This window comes from Coptis chinensis, chromosome 8 (assembly GCF_015680905.1).
Source record: "Coptis chinensis isolate HL-2020 chromosome 8, ASM1568090v1, whole genome shotgun sequence".
Taxonomy (NCBI): domain Eukaryota; kingdom Viridiplantae; phylum Streptophyta; class Magnoliopsida; order Ranunculales; family Ranunculaceae; genus Coptis; species Coptis chinensis.
In genome coordinates, this window is record NC_141463.1 from 55,805,935 (window position 1) to 55,823,601 (window position 17,667).

General features: G+C 36.2%; 1 protein-coding gene across 1 annotated transcript; it reads right to left on the reverse strand.

Moving 5' to 3' along the window:
• Positions 1–552: 552 nt before the first annotated feature.
• On the reverse strand, positions 553–1,949 carry LOC147482025 (uncharacterized). The gene has a single exon (XM_086578283.1). The coding sequence runs from the start codon at positions 1,947–1,949 to the stop codon at positions 822–824; it is 1,128 nt and encodes a 375-aa protein (XP_086434409.1). The 3' UTR covers positions 553–821.
• Between the last annotated feature and the right edge of the window lie 15,718 nt (positions 1,950–17,667).

The window sequence follows — 17,667 nt, forward strand, 5'->3', positions numbered from 1 at the left end:
GATTGTGGAACTTGGTTCACAGAGTTACCCTGGTTTACACTAGTATTAGATTTATACCAAAACTGAAATGCTCGTTTTCTAACCTGACAGTGATACTTAATATGCCCTTCACCACCACAATAATAACAAACAACAAGAGGCCTAGGGCGCTCAATATGATGAGTAGTGGAAGGTGCAATGGTTTGAGACACGCTCTAAAGAAGATGGAGCTGACTTAGAACAAATAATAAGACTATCGTGATCACTGGAACACTCCCCAACACTTGGGATTGTATCCAAAATTTCAACATCATTACACAGGTTTGGAAATGTCATATTCGAGTCGAAATTCTTCTTTAAAAGATCAAAATCAGTTTCAATACATTTTTGCCTTTCCTTGATCATGTCAAACTCATGTTCCAAAGATTTATTCATATCACTAAGAGTTTCATTCTCCGCTTTCAATTTATTAGCAATATGCATAAACTCATTAGCTTTGGAACTCAAAACAATGTTTTCACTCTCAAGAGATAGCATCCGGTCAGACAACTTCTCATTTTCCTCAAGTAATTGTTTATTTTTCTCTAACAACTCAAAATAGTCCTTAGTAACTTTCTCATGGAAGTCATTCACTACAACAACACAGCTAGGGTCAAAACATGGAGTGGAAGTACTAGAGAGAGGGACGATGGAATTAGGACATGAAGAGTTAACTTCAAGAGTACTATCAAGAAAGAGTTCATCAGATAGAGTATGCACTACCGCTTTTAGTACATCATCATCATCACTATCAGACAACCAAAAATCATCATCCAAAATCGAACTAGCGTCATTATTAGTGCTTAATTGTTTGCTAGCGGTCTCCATATATTAACCTCATATATATTCTCTAACTCTCCAAGTTGTTTGCTCACATCAAAAACATTAAGCTCGACTGTCATATTACCAAAAGAAACTTTCATGACACCATTTCTACAATTTATAATGGCATTAGCTGTAGCCAGAAATGGTCTACCAAGAATCACAGGAATATTTCCTTTAGAATTTTGGACAGGTTGAGTATCAAGAACCACAAAGTCCACTGGAAAATAAAATTTATCTACTTGAATCAAAACATCTTCAATAACACCACGAGGGATTTTAACAGATCTATCAGCAAGTTGTAATGTTATTGGAGTGGACTTAAGCTCTCCCAATCCTAATTGCATATACACAGAATAAGGGAGTAAATTCACACTCGCTCCCAAATCAACTAAAGCTTGCTCTATCCTATGACTTCCTATAACGCATGAAATGGTGGGACAACCTGGATCTTTAAACTTAGGTGGAGTTTTGTATTGAATGATTGAGCTTACTTGCTCTGTGAGGAATGCTCTCTTCTGCACATGCATCTTACGTTTCACAGTACACAAATCCTTTAAGAACTTGGCATAGGCAGGAACTTGCTTAATAGCCTCAAGAAATGGAATATTTATATGAACCTTTTTAAAAACATCCAAAATTTCATTAGATTGTATTCCTTTCGTTACTTGAACCAATCTTTGAGGAAAAGGAGCTTTTGGTATATAATGTGGCACAGGACTAGACTCTACAGGAATAGAAGGTTGCCTAGAAGCTTCACTAGCATGCGGACCACTAATATCACTCTCCTCACTTTCACGTTCTCCTAAATCAGACCTAACCTCTACCCTAGGCATCTCAACCTTATTATCAACATGTTTACCACTCCTAAGCGTAGTAATCGACTTTACTTGCTCATGGTGGTGCCCTTGGCTCAAGTTAGAGCCTACCTCATGTTGACCATTTGGATTAGCTACTGGTTGACTAGGAAATTTACCCTTGTCCCTTTCATTCAAAGTATTAGCAATTTGACCTATGGTGACTTCAATCTTCCTAATGGCTTGAGCATTATCTTGAGTAGCAAGTTGACTGGCTTGCATAAACTGTTGGGTTGTTGCCTGAAATTTCATGGCGTTTTGTGATAATTGAGCAATGGCTTCTTCTATAGGTGAAAGTTTAGGTGGTTGAGGTGCATACTGTGGTATTGGGTTTGAGTTACCCACGGGGCCTCCCTGGTGTATACCTTTAGACCAAGACAAGTTAGGGTTATTACGCCACCCTTGGTTATAACTATTATTAGAAAAGGAGTTATTGCTTGGGTTCTGGTATGTGTTAAAGGCATTGACTTGTGCAGTCACGCCAGGGCAATTATCAATAACATGATCAAGACTATCGCCTGAAGACAACCTGGGGTCTCAACATTATTAACTTGAGCTTGAGATTTTGTCTCCTTTTCTAGCTCAAGAGCCTCAACTCTTCTAACTAAGGCAGCTATTTTAGCATTCGCGTCAAAATCCTTATCAACGTGAAACATAGCATTCTTTGTAGTACTACTAGCCACCTTCTTAGGTTCACGACTAGTTTCCCACTGCTGAACCTTTTCAGCAACGTCTTCTAAAAACGACCATGCATCATCCACAGTCTTATCACAGAAATCTCCAGTACTCATGGTCTCAATCATAGCCTTAGAGCTAAAATCAAGACCCTCATAGAGAATCTGTATAAGTCTACCCTTCTCTAGGCCATGGTTAGGACACTGCAAGAGTATGTCTTTGAATCTCTCCATACACTTCCATAACGACTCACCCTCATTTTGGCAGAAAGATGAAATTACTTTTCTAAAAGCAGTTGCCTTATGATTAGGGAAAAAATTCTTTAAGAATACAATGCATAATTTTTCCCAGGTCGCGATAGAATTAGATGGAAGAGTGTGAAACCAACTCTTCGCTTTCTCCTTCAAGGAAAATGGGAATAACTTCAATTTTATAGCATCGTCACTAAACTGTTGAAGCTTAACAGTCCCACAGATATCCTCAAATTCCCTTACGTGAAGATACGGATCTTCCTCATCCATTCCCCTAAACTTAGGAAGTAGCCCAAGTAGATTGGGCTTTAACTCGAAATGATTAGCATTGGTCGGTGGAGGAACGATGCAAGATGGTCGAGTTGTCCTAGTGGGATAGATAAACTCCTTAATGGATCTAGGTACTTGGGCAACAACTTCGTTATTATTGCCTCCTTCCATTTTTATTTATTTTTTTAATTATTATTATTATTATTTTTATTTTAAGACTCTATAGGACGACACCCTAACAAAAAGAAAACTAACTTAATACCTAAGACTATAATTAATGCAAACGATGCACACACACAAATAATATCAAACAATTTTATTTCAAACCAGATTGAATTTTCAATAATGTTTAATATATTTGCTCCTAAACCCAAATAACACGATTCCCAGTTCTTGTGCAAAAGCACCGTCACTCGATCCACGTGTCAAAAGGGCTTTCCTAGTGAGCGGGCTAAACCTGTCCTAATGCAAGATGCCTAAGGCTGGTCAAGGTGATTTAACCTTCCTAGATGCAAGAAACAATGAAAACAAGCAAAACACGGAAAACAAACAAAGTCTAAGCCCACAAAGGAAAGAGACGTACCTCCGTGAAGCGCCGAGGCTACTTATGCGGCCGGGTGACGGCGACAAGCAACTTCACAAAGTCCACAACAAAATCAATGACTATCAACTTTGTAAGAAAAAAATCTTTGCTTAACTATCTGCAAAATAACTAAAATTAAATAATAAACTACTGAATTAATATAACTACAACTAAACTTAAACTACGAATTACGATAAATAAGACTTTAAAACTCAATTGTGCCACTACAATCCCCGGCAGCGGCGCCAAAAACTTGATAGACAATTAGTCAGTCTAAATTAATAGACTAATCTAATCCTAATTAAACCGCAAGCGCACAGCTATCGTTGAAAATAGTTGCGGCGAACGGGTCGATCCCACAGGGATTGCTACTTCGGACAAACGAGTACTAAAATATTACCTAACCTAATTCGACAATGTTGTTTTATAGAAATTTGGAATTACTATTAACTAAAGCTAATTATTTTAACTACGTTTACTAGAATAATAAATTAAACAATTGAAATTAAACGAACGATTGGAGAGAAATACTAGGACTTTAGATTCCACCACTAAACCTTTTAGAAAATATTTTAAGATTAGGTTTCAATGTTTCAAATTAATACGAGAAACATCCGAATGAAAATTCAGTGTTTCTCGGGATTTTATCGTGACAATACTATTTTTTTTCATAAAAGCATCTTCTAAAAGTTCAGCACTAATGATCAAATTTAAAAGATTACTCGTCTTTTTACGGCACGAGTAATATCTAAACTCGGTACAAACAGTTAAAACAGACTTAATCAATAGCGACGAATATCGAACTATATTGCATGCATGACATACTATATGAAAGATAAATTCTTGCTATCAAATCACGAACTTAGAAGAATATAACAATATTAAACCAACTGGAAATCATCGAAATTAATCCCAAAGAAACACAAACATTAGCATAAGGCTTCATCCGTCCCTAGACTTTAGTTTAGCTGTATAAATAATGAATGGAAAACGAAATCAAAAGAAGAATTAATCATTGCAAAACCGTAGTCCAAAGAATGGTGTCGTCTTCTCCACTTCGTGCCTGGTGCTCTCCAAAGATCCGGTGTTCTCGTCTTATGTGTTCGAGCCCCCTCTGTTACGTTTTCTCTCTTCTATATATAATGGATTCCCTCGAGAGTTTGAGTTGAATTAGAAGTATCTAATTCGGTCGAGTTAAGTGAAATTCGATTGGATTGCAAACCCAAATATCGACCTGCTCCGCCTCTTAGTAATTGGATAATGTTTTCTCTAAAAGATAAACGGAATTAGAAATAAGGGTTTAAACCCATGGATGATTAGATGGTGCAGCTCGGTTCGGTTGGGATATTTGATTGGTTCGATTTGGTCGCTGGGAATTGAGGGATGGGTTTTTCTGTTCGTGCGAATTGGAACCGGAGAAGGAGCTAAGGACTGCTACACGTACATTAAGCCGGATGGGGAATGGTGTGGCCCTTAGTGGGTAAACGGGTTACTGCAAAGACGATGTTAGTTACCCAGGTAAGACAAGCACTAAAAATTTGAAAAATTTCAATAAATTACCGATACTGTACAGATCAACTCTGTAAAATTTCAGAATTTTTGAAATTTATAAATATGTTTTCTGAATTGTTCTTTTACGTTAAACAAACACTAAACTTTATGGAAATACTTTTACTATGAAATCTAATTGAATTATGCTAAATATGCAATTTATACTATATGAATTCCTAAATTAAAGTAATCTAAATTAAATATTCTATCACCTAATCAATTTAGATCGGGCAGCGGCGCCATTGAAAAGGCACGCATCACGTAATTATTTATGTCGTTGTTTGTGTTACGTATCTTTTGCAAATCTTACTTAGCCTATTATATATATTGATTAGTATAGTGGCTAGCAAGGTATCAATCCTACTCTAAGTAATTAGTTGATAGTAATAGAAATTCCTAATCTAAATTACTCTAATGGATGCAAGTAAATTATGTGGCTAAGTAATAATTAATATATAATTGATTTGATTTAAGATTTAAACTATGCATAAACTAAACTAAATTAAATATATGAATATGAATCAAGAGAGAGAATATCTTGGGAGAGATGAATCCACCAAAATCATAGAATTAGTCTAATAGATCTACCTATCATGCTTAATATAAATTACCAATAGAAACTCACCATACCTACAAACCTTATGCTCATAACCATGATGATAATATGTGGCTTTCAACGTGCTTTCTATCTTTCCATCAAATACTTCTTCAATCTCCAATGATATCTTCTATCTAACCAAATTGTGCTTTAAGTGGCATTCAATATACAACTCTAGGTGCCATGGAAAATCCACATGTGGCATTAACCATACAACTAATTGAGGTGCCATAAAGAATCCAATCATCACACTAGAACACTAAAAACTAGAAGAAAAGAATCTAGGGTTTGTGGTATTTGGCTCTACACAATCTTGAATTACCCTAAGACCTCCTAACCTCCACAGGGCTGTTAGACCAATGGACTAATAAGAAGAAACTCAATGAGGGATTTAAACTAAAACATGATAGAAGAAGAACTAAACTAAAACATCTTAAAAAGGCTTCATCTCCCTCCCAAGAGAAGGGAGATTAGCCCCCTCATACTATGCTATGAACACAATATGAAAAGGAATAATCTTTATAACTATTAATGATGAAAAGGTCTGAACTTTCTCTCTTAATTCTAGATCTAAGATGCAAAACACTAAATTTCCTAGATGATGTAAACCGAGGTTTTTGTGCCTTATATATTGGCTTACATGCTCTTTCCCCGGATAGAGATCTGAATCCTATGTTTATTTGGTGTCAAACTCTCTGTAATATTTCTAGAAGAAATCTGGAAAAGTTAAATTCGGTTGGACCAAAGTTGACGTGGCCCACTTTGTCCCTCAGTAGTTATTTCCTAAAGCTGCAGCTTTCTCGACATTTTTCGGTTTCCTAATTCTTGTGAAACTCGACTTCTTTTCCATGTTGATCTCATCTTCCTATGAAGTCGAAATTAAGGCTTTGAGATCAGATTGAAGACTCTTCTAACTCAATTATTATCCTCTTTTAGAGTCCCATTAGGCTTGGCACTTATGGAGACAAATATGACATTTTGCCCTAGGCCTTTAGTCAGTAATTCCCAAAGACTCCTTTTTTGACTTGTTTGACTTCTTTTCCCTCCATATTTCATATTTAGGTTCTTTGACCTGCAAAAACTCAAATTGCATCATATTAGAATATTTAAATATAAAATGGAGACTAATATACACATAATTGGGGTTATAAATCATTACTTTTGAGCACTTATCACTAGCATGGAATGTTTCCTAGTCTAATTAATCGGTCTTAAGTCTAATGAGAGTTTTACGAGGGGGAATTATACTACGATGCAATATGAAAAGCAATATGTTGAATGTCACTACGAAATATATGGAAATACTAATGTTCTTGAATCTAGATAAAGAATTAGAGGGGAATTGAATCCACCTCGAATCCAACTTAATCACCTAGAATAGACGTCATTTGTCCAATTCTTACGTTCTTCTTTGTAAGAATTGCTCGTTCTAATCCCTAATTAACATGGCATTTCTACCAATTATAACTAGCATGTGAGGTCGCCCACCCATTCTCATGGCTTAAACACGACCTTCTAGAATGGAATAGACTCTACAACGCTTCTACACTATACAACTAAGTTTTCATCAAGGCTTCATCAACCCCTCTAATGGAGGTTTTAGCCTTGATTCATCAAACCATCATTTCCCATTGAAATTGAATACAACATATTACAAAGATTCTAACTTTATGAAATTTAACTAAACAATAATCGAAATCTAATTAATAACTAAGAATTGAATGATAACAAGAATTGAAATTAGATCTAATAAATTGTAAATGACAAAAATTGAAATTGACAAGAATAACTATTTTATTTATCTAATCAATAAAGAACAATGATTTAAAGTTTTAATCTAAAATAGGGAATGAAATTCTAAAACTGAGATCTAAAACTAATTAATGGAGGCTACTAATCTAATTTCTAATCTAGGTCTAACTATCTACCATTAACAAAGAGCTAAGTTTTTGTTTTTATACATTCAGATCCAAAAATCGTGCATGGGCTTGGAGCCATGTTTTAGGCCAGAGAATCAGGCCCAAAATCCAATTCTTTTAGTCCAAAAAGGCCTCTTCAGCTGTAGTTGGCTTCAATAGACTTTTCGTCCAATTATGCTCCTCTGATTGGGTCACGGCTTGGACCATTAGAAAGTTCTTTCCGAGCTGGTCGTTTTGACATAAGGTAGGCCCCATTCTGAGGTCTGAGTCCAAAGATACGGCCTTCGGAAATTCTGCTGACTTGTGTGCTATTTCTGCCCGGGTCGACTTTTCAGCTTTTGACCGGGCTTTAGAAAGGCTTTATCTTCTTGAATCTTGGCCTTTAATCACGGAACTCCTTAGTAACCGACCTTTTCTCCTTTATCTCGCTAAAGTGGAACATTTCTGCACATAATGGACTTTGAAGCCTGAAATGCAAAAAAACACGTAATCAGTGTTAACTCTTAATTATTACTCACATAATTGGTCTAAAAGTATGATTATTAAGGGGTTAAAACTACAGTTTTGGGCTCTTATCAAACCACCCCAAACAGCATTTTGCTTGTCCTCAAGCAAAGATGAGAAATTAGAATAAGTGACCAAAAATGGAGTTCTATCTACTCTCGTTTCGCTGAGTGCGATTGCATTGACCATATGCAACAAAGCCTTAAACCACTAGGAATTCCCTAGTAGACGAGTTATAGTCTCGTGAGAGTTTTCTAGTGAAGGTACTCACAAACTTCATCTATACTACAACGACTAAGAAATAAAACTATTGTTTCCTTATTCATGCTCCAAATTATCTATACATCTCACTAGCTATGAACAAGAATAACCAAGTCAAAAACCTAAGCTAATATATGCATAATAATCAATCATCTACAATAAACATATATACAATGAGTAATACTATGAAATGTCTAGCAGGTTCGTTTCTAAAACTCGGAATAGCGTCTTTAAGTAGGTTCTCACATAAAAGTCAAGACAAAAATCACTCTGATTTTTCCACTCAAGTTTTGCTACTCCAGTGTGCAGTGGGCATACTTTACCTTACAATCTCAATGACACACAAGGAAGCTGAAGTTGATCAAACACATCTGCCACTTACTATCCCACTAACCTATTCCTAATTAAGCTAGAGGTCTTTATTAGGTGTTGCGGGGATTAGGAGATGGTTTAAGAAGGAAGGAAATGGATATTCAAAAGGGACAAGTCTGAGATAATAGAGTCTTCATATTATGTAACTAGAGAAAACCTTGTTATTTACTTTTGCTTCTACACTTTGTTTCCATCCTTAGCCATATTTTTTTTTTTTTTTTCTTTGGCTTTTGACTCCTTTTATTCTATTTTTTTGGAGTTTTTATTTTATTTCTATTTTTATTTTTATTTTCTTTGGATGGAAACTTCTTTTCTTTATTTTTTTTTTTGAAGCAATTAACTAACTTTTGTTTACACAGGTTTTTCTCTTCTTCTTTCTTCCTTATTCTATTCTCAGACTTATCTAAATTGGGTAGGTTGAATTTTTTTTTTATTTTGTTATGTTTTGTAACAGGGTAAAGGATTTGTGGTTTATGAAAGGGCTAATGAAAGGCTCGATTAGGCTTACTAGCGGAAAATATACTTAGGTCGAATTTCTAGCTATATCGATCCAAAAAGGGCCTAAATTCTCTCTTAGGACATGGTATAGTGGTCAAGCAAGTGGACGTGTGATTTCTCTATTCGGAATATACTTCTCCCTTGTGTCATTTCTCAAATGTTTCACTCATATAAGGCTTTAGGCTATATTCTCACAGATTTGTAGAATAAGTACTCTAGCCTAGATTTTAAACCCGACCGCCAAACAATCATAGATACTCATGTAATATATTTATAGATAGATGCAAAGATTATTACCTACATATTAACCTAAGTTTCTAAAAACTATTCTAATGCAAAAGCTATTGAGACTTCTAGATTATTAAGAGCATAGAGAAAGAAACAATACCAATATTCCTAAGTGTATAACATAAACTTTTTATTTTTATTTTTATTATTTTTAAGACAAATAATACGTAATATACAACCTAATATTTGCTTAACATTTACATCGTGTTTCTATACCACCCCCAAACAATTTGGGAGAAGGGGGTTCATGAAACAATTCAATAGCACAATTAAATTATGTAACTAACTAATTTTTATAATTTTTAACATTTTATAAATAAAAGTGCATAATTTACATCCTAAAAGTGTCTAATTTTTGCAAATGTTTCTATCCCACCCCCAAACAATCGCTTGGCCTGGAAACACGCCTTTTGGTTAGGCTTTCTCTTGGGCTAACTGTTGGTTTAAATTATTAACGGATTGTAGAATGTGTTGGTTAGATTGAGCCATGGTTTGGAAAAGTTGTTGGCTCACTTGTATGAATGTGTCAAGACGATCCGATTGTGTGAGTGTAGTAGTCACGGGTGGTGTGACTGGAACTATCTCGCGTTGATTATTTATGGGCGGATTGTGATAGTTATTATTTACCTGAACGATACCTCTATTAGCATTATAATTATTATAACTACATTGACCTTGTGCTTGACCTTGTTGAGGTTGTGCTTGGTTGTTATAATTATTATAATTACCCCGATCCCGTCCCTTGTTGTGGTGGAGCTTGGTTATAACCGTCGTTGGCCTAACATATTGATTATTGTACCACTCGTAGGTGTGACTTGTTGGTTATTTCTCCAACCCGAAGTTGGGATTTTGTCTCCAAGGGCGTTAGGTTCACTATTAATGGAACAAGAATGTTCATAGGCTATAGGACGCTGGGAGTCGGGATGCTTTCGGGACTCCAACGAAACTACATGGATTTGAATTTACATTCATGACAGGGATAGGCTTTTGTTGTACTGAAAATGGCCTCTACCTTTTTGTGAGGGATTCAATTAGAGTTTTAAGCTCGGGATCTGATTTAACCTCAAACATACTTGGTAGCCTTAACTTGAAGAAGAAGAACTAGCGGAGTGGGAGTAATCGTCACTACCCCCAATATTATTACGCTTAGTTTGATCTTCCAAAAATTTATATGCCTCTGAGGCTCCTTTACTTAGGAAACTACCCCCATTCATTATGTCTAGGACTTCTTTATGGTGGTGTAGAAGTCCTTTGAAAAAGGCACGAACTAACGTGTCTTTTGCTAGGTGATGGTGTTGACACTCTATAAGGAGATCGGTGAAACGATTCCAAGCCTCTGAAAATGATTCATGAGGATTCTGTTGAAAGAAGTGAATCTTGGAAAGCATTTCATCCGTCTCTAGGGGTGGGTAAAAATGTTCCATAAACAGCTGAACAAGTTTGGCCCACGAGTCTATAGAATTAGGCGCTTGGGCAGTTAACCAAGACGCCGCCTTATCAGCTAAGGTGAAAGGGAATACCCTCAATTTAATTTGTTCCGCACCAATCGTAGGATGGTGGAATGTTGTAAGAACTTGTTCAATCCTACACATGTGCTGATAAGGTTTTTCATGGTCTAAACCATGAAAAATGGGTAACAAATTAAATATATTTGGGGGGATGCGGAAATCCCCCACTGGGTCTGCTAGAACGATGCAAGATTTAGGGCTATCGCTCAAGGCTTTATAAAAGTCGAGAGAGGAGTCTCTTTCTTTCTTCACCATAATATCGGTGGTGTGTGTGAAATAGTAGCTAGAGGTGTAGTGTGTGGGAAACTAGATAGACTTGTTTGTTGACGTTGCCGTGTAATTACGTTAGTTGTTTTTCTTCGACCAGACCTTAATCTCATGCAAGACTAAGTTGAACTTAACTAAACATACAACACTCGAAACAATTCTGATATACTAGTAGAAACCTCTAACTGGAGATGCGAGGTGTGGAAGAAAGGAATACCTGATTGCGTCCTTGCTTCGCTTATGAATAGCGTCTTGTTTACACGTGTTCAGTGTATATAACAAGTTAAAACACTGAAAAACTTGAAAAATCGAAATTCGAAACAAACCTGTGGAAATCCGCAAATTTCAGCTTAGAGGCGGTCGCTCACTTTGGGCGCCGTCAGCCCCTTGTTCCAGATGAGTTACGGGTTGGTCGCGCTCAAGGGGCTGGTGGCCTCCATGGTCCATGAGTTAGCGCAGTGCGCTCCTTATAGGTGCGATCGCGCTCAGTGTAATTTCTGACCTGGAATTTTTTTTTTCCAACTCTGAAATGGACAACCACAGTATGAATCAAACAAGGGTGGGTGGGTTTAATGGGACTTAAAAATGACTAATTCTACTATGAAAACAATGCTAAAGTGCAACTAAGATGGCAGCGGCGCCATTTGATAAATCATAAAATTGATAGTCTTACCTACAAAATAAAGCGATGAAACTCTAAACGTAAGTAAAACTAAAACTAGATTATGCGTCTATATTTATCAAAGTTCCTACTCTCAATTCTATCGAGATAGAGTGGAGTAACAAATTCGTTCCACTCCTAGTGCTCTAGCATGGAATTGTTTTCTAATCTAATTAATCAGTCTTAAGTCAATGAGAGTTTTACGAGGGGGAATTATACTACGATGCAATATGAAAAGCAATATGTTGAATGTCGCTACGAAATATATGGAAATACTAATGTTCTTGAATCTAGATAAAGAATTAGAGGGGAATTGAATCCACCTCGAATCCAACTTAATCACCTAGAATAGACTGTTGTAATCCAATTCTTACGTTCTTACGGTAAGAATTGCTCGTTCTAATCCCTAATTAACATGGCATTTCTACCAATTATAACTAGCATGTGAGGTCGTCCACCCATTCTCATGGCGAAACACGACCTTCTAGAATGGAATAGACTCTACAACGCTTCTACACTATACAACTAAGTTTTCATCAAGGCTTCATCAACCCCTCTAATGGAGGTTTTAGCCTTGATTCATCAAACCATCATTTTCCATTGAAATTGAATACAACATATTACAAAGATTCTAACTTTATGAAATTTAACTAAACAATAATCGAAATCTAATTAATAACTAAGAATTGAATGATAACAAGAATTGAAATTAGATCTAATAAATTGTAAATGACAAAAATTGAAATTGACAAGAATAACTATTTTATTTATCTAATCAATAAAGAACAATGATTTAAAGTTTTAATCTAAAACAGGGAATGAAATTCTAAAACTGAGATCTAAAACTAATTAATGGAGGCTACTAATCTAATTTCTAATCTAGGTCTAAGTATCTACCATTAACAAAGAGCTAAGCTTTTGTTTTTATACATTCAGATCCAAAAATCGTGCATGGGCTTGGAGCCATGTTTTGGGCCAGAGAATCAGGCCCAAAACCCAATTCTTTCAGTCCAAAAAGGCCTCTTCAGCTGCAGTTCGCTTCAACAGACTTTTCGTCCACTTCTGCTCCTCTGATTGGGTCACGGCTTGGACCATTGGAAATTTCTTTCCGAGCCGGTCATTTTGACATAAGGTAGGCCCCATTCTGAGGTCTGAGTCCAAAGATACGGCCTTTGGAAATTCTGCTGACTTGTGTGCTGTTTCTACCCGCGTCGACTTTTCAGCTTTTGACCGGGCTTTAGAAAGGCTTTATCTTCTTGAATCTTGGCCTTTAATCACGGAACTCCTTAGTAACCGACCTTTGCTCCTTTATCTCGCTAAAGTGGCACATTTCTGCACATAATGGACTTTGAAGGCTGAAATGCAAAAACACGTATGTCGATGTTAACTCTTAATTATTACTCACATAATTGGGTCTAAAAGTATGATTATTAAGGGGTTAAAACTACAGTTTTGGGCTCTTATCAAACCACCCCCAAACAGCATTTTGCTTGTCCTCAAGCAAAGATGAGAAATTAGAATAAGTGACCAAAAATGGAGTTCTATCTACTCTCGTTTACTTGAGTCGCGATTGCATTGACCATATGCAACAAGGCCTTAAACCACTAGGAATTCCCTAGTGGGCCGAAGTTATAGTCTCGTGAGAGTTTTCTAGTGAAGGTACTCACAAACTTCATCTATACTACAAACGACTAAGAAATAAAACTATTGTTTCCTTATTCATGCTCCAAATTATCTATACATCTCACTAGCTATGAACAAGAATAACCAAGTCAAAACCTAAGCTAATATATGCATAATAATCAATCATCTACAATAAACATATATACAATGAGTAATACTATGAAATGTCTAGCGTGTTCATTTCTGAAACTCCGAATAAGCGTCCCAAGTAGGTTCTCACATAAAAGTCAAGACAAAAATCACTCGATTTTTCCACTCAAGTTTTGCTACTCCAAAGGTGCGGTGGGCATACTTTTACCTTACAATCTCAATGACACACAAGGAAGTTGAAGTTGATCAAACACATCTGCCACTTTACTATCCCACTAACCTATTCCTAATTAAGCTAGAGGTCTTTATTAGGTGTTCTTGGGGATTAGGAGATGGTTTAAGAAGGAAGGAAATGGATATTCAAAAGGACAAGTCCGAGATAATAGAGTCTTCATATTATGTAACTAGAAAACCTTGTTATTTACTTTTGCTTCTACACTTTGTTTCCATCCTTAGCCATATTTTTTTTTCTTTTTCTTTGGCTTTTGACTCCTTTTATTCTATTTTTTTGGAGTTTTTATTTTATTTCTATTTTTATTTTTCTTTTCTTTGGATGGAAACTTCTTTTCTTTATTTTTTTTTTGAAGTAATTAACTAACTTTTGTTTACACAGGTTTTTCTCTTCTTCTTTCTTCCTTATTCTATTCTCAGACTTATCTAAATTGGGTAGGTTGAATTTTTTTTTTTATTTTGTTATGTTTTGTAACAGGGTAAAGGATTTGAGGTTTATGAAAGGGCCAATGAAAGGCTCAGTGGGGCGACTAGCGGAAAATATACTTAGGTCGGAATTTCTAGCTATATCGATCCAAAAAGGGCCTAAATTCTCTCTTAGGACATGGTATAGTGGTCAAACAAGTGGACATGTGATTTCTCTATTCGGAATATACTTCTCCCTAATGCCATTTCTCAAATGTTTCACTCATATAAGGCTTTAGGCTATATTCTCACAGGATTTCTAGAATAAGTACTCTAGCCTAGATTTCAGAAACTTACTGCCAAACAATCATAGATACTCATGTAATATATTTATAGATAGATGCAAAGATTATTACCTACATATTAACCTAAGTTTCTAAAAACTATTCTAATGCAAAAGCTACGTGAGACTTCTAGATTATTAAGAGCATAGAGAAAGAAACAATACCAATATTCCTAATTGTATAACATAAACTTTTTATTTTTATTTTTATTATTTTTAAGACAAATAATACGTAATATACAACCTAATATGTGCTTAACATTTACATCGTGTTTCTATACCACCCCCATACAATTTGGGAGAAGGGGGTTCATGAAACAATTCAATAGCACAATTAAATTATCTAACTAACTAACTTTTATAATTTTTAACATTTTATAAATAAAAGTGCATAATTTACATCCTAAAAATGTCTAATTTTTGCAAATGTTTCTATCCCACCCCCAAACAATCGAACACTTTGTCCTCAAAGTGTAAAGAGATAAGGAAAGAATTTACCATAGAAACGCGTGGCAAAAATTGGCGCATTACTATAAATGTAAAATATTGTAAAGATGATATGATAATATGAAGCACAATTAAACTGTTATTGCACTTCTAACTAACACAAACTTTACTGGAGTAAACATGACAGGCTTAGGGTGGCAACAAGATTTGAAATGAATACCAAAATACGCCACCCCCAAACAAAATTGGAAAACTCTTTTTAAGTTTGAAATTTTTGTTTAGCCTATACTCCAGAAAGTTGGTGTTGTACGAAAACTTGGATCTTTTAAGGTCAGATTCCCGAGACTTGCTAGATTACTATTTTTATAGCTTTAAACTTTTTTACTTTTTATGAATTAGGTTTAATATAAAGGAAAATAATAAGCAGGAAAAGACATAATTCACACCATAGAGAAACATGACTCAAAACCAAGAAAACATGCAAGAGTGGAAAACGTGAATTATGTGAACCGTGGACTTAGGATCCGGTACTTACAACCACACACTCCATAGGGAGGGCCGGTTACTGAATGGTGCATTCACCAATATATGGAAATGAAAGGAAATGCACCAAACACAAAAATTGAGTCGTTTATAGTCAGATACTCGAGACTTTATCTAAATATATGTATGAATATGCAGTTTATCATATATCAACAACCGAAATAGTTGTGGATCGCTCCATAAATAAATATCACAGAAAACATATCCAAACACAATCAAGCACCAAGATTTCCTACGATGCAGCCTAGTGGAATGAAAGCGAAGTCGGATAGACCTATAACATAACCGAGCATGCACCTTATGTTTCATCTTTGAACGAGAGGGTGTCCTAGTGAATAAGTGTGGAAAAGTGAATGGTTGTGGAAGATATGGTGGATTGGGATAAGTTTTAGAGAAAAAGCATGGAAAAAATGAGGATGTGGGTTTAGCACAAAACTTATTCATGGTGTAGTTAGGGACTGTCTCAAGTCTAAAAATGAAGGTGTCAAGTAGTTTATCCTTGGGAAGTATTTGTTTACTAGGTGGATTAAAAATTCATGAAGCACGGGGAGAAACTAAAGGATCGAAAGTGCAAACTCGAGGTTCCTTTGGAAAGGTGGAGGGTGGGGAATATTGGTGATGGAAGGTGAATGATTCTCAGCTAGAGCTCTCAAGTCCATATCATCGAAATCTTGATATATGCAAGACATTCCTCAATAGGTGGGTCAAAAAGATCACCGGGATAGAGATTGAAAAATTCATCTTCCGTCATAGCATCAAGGGATGAATGGTTGTTGGCAAGGGGGGACTCACGAAGTGGTAAAGAAGCGGTGCAAAAGAGTTGCAGGAATTCATCTTCGATTTCGTCTACTACCAGGGAGTCATTGTTAAAGTCGGAATTTCCGAAGAAAAGGAATTTGTTAATCTGTTTCTCCGGAAACATGTTTTTGAAGTAATCTTGAGCTAAGCTCTCGATCATGCTAACCTCGCCATTTGTAGAGGAATCGGATATCTTGGTCCTCGTTTTGAAAACATTTACCTCAACAGAAAGATGGCCAAAGGACAAGGACATCGAACCATCGCGGCAGTTTATAAGAGCGTTGGCAGTAGCCAAGAAGGGACGCCCTAAAATGATAGGTACAGAGTCGTTAGTGACTTACGTATGTCGGGATAACGGTCGGGCCGGGTAGTAAAAATTTTGGACTTTAACCAAAGACGCTTTTCAACCACACCCTTAGGATACTTAATAGACCGATCGATCCTAATTGCAATGTCATTTTAGTAGGTTGCATCTCCTCCGCACCTATTTGTTTATACAAATAAAATGGGAGTAAGTTAACACTAGCCCCCGTGTCTAGTAAATACCGGTCGTCGTGTGAGAATCTCCTAAGGTGCATTGTGCATGGGATCTACCGTGGTCCTTGTACTTAACAATTCCATTATTTTTGGATAAAGTTGGGAACTGTTTAGTTAGAAAGGCGTCTTTGGGTATGTTGGTCTTACGCCTAGTAGTGCACAACTCCTTAAGAAACTTAGCGTGGTTAGGTAGCTTTTTTATAGCTTCGAGAAAAGGAAGGTTTATCGTTAGATTTTTGAAAACGTTCCTAATCTCCTCAAAGTTAGTATCCCTGGCTAGCATGGCTAATTTATGAGGAAACGGTGGTTTCGCTCTATATTTAGCGTATGGCTCGACTTGATGTGTAACCTTGGCTTTCTGTTTCTTAGGTTGTGGTTTAACTGGTACCTCTACAGTGGTAGGTTCTTCAGTTTCTATTACGGTATCTAGTTCGATATCCGGTGTAGGGAGTACTGATGGGGTAACTATAGGCATAGTTACTTTGTTATCAACCACTCTTCTAGAACGGAGAGTGGTGATGGCATTTAGCTCACCTATGGTTGTAGTTTCCATACTAGTATTACCGTTTACCTCAAAGGCTGTGTTTGTTGTTCTAGGGTTGGGTATCGCTTGGCCTAGAAACACGCCTTTTGGTTAGGCTTTCTCTTGGGCTAACTGTTGGTTTAAATTATTAACGGATTGTAGAA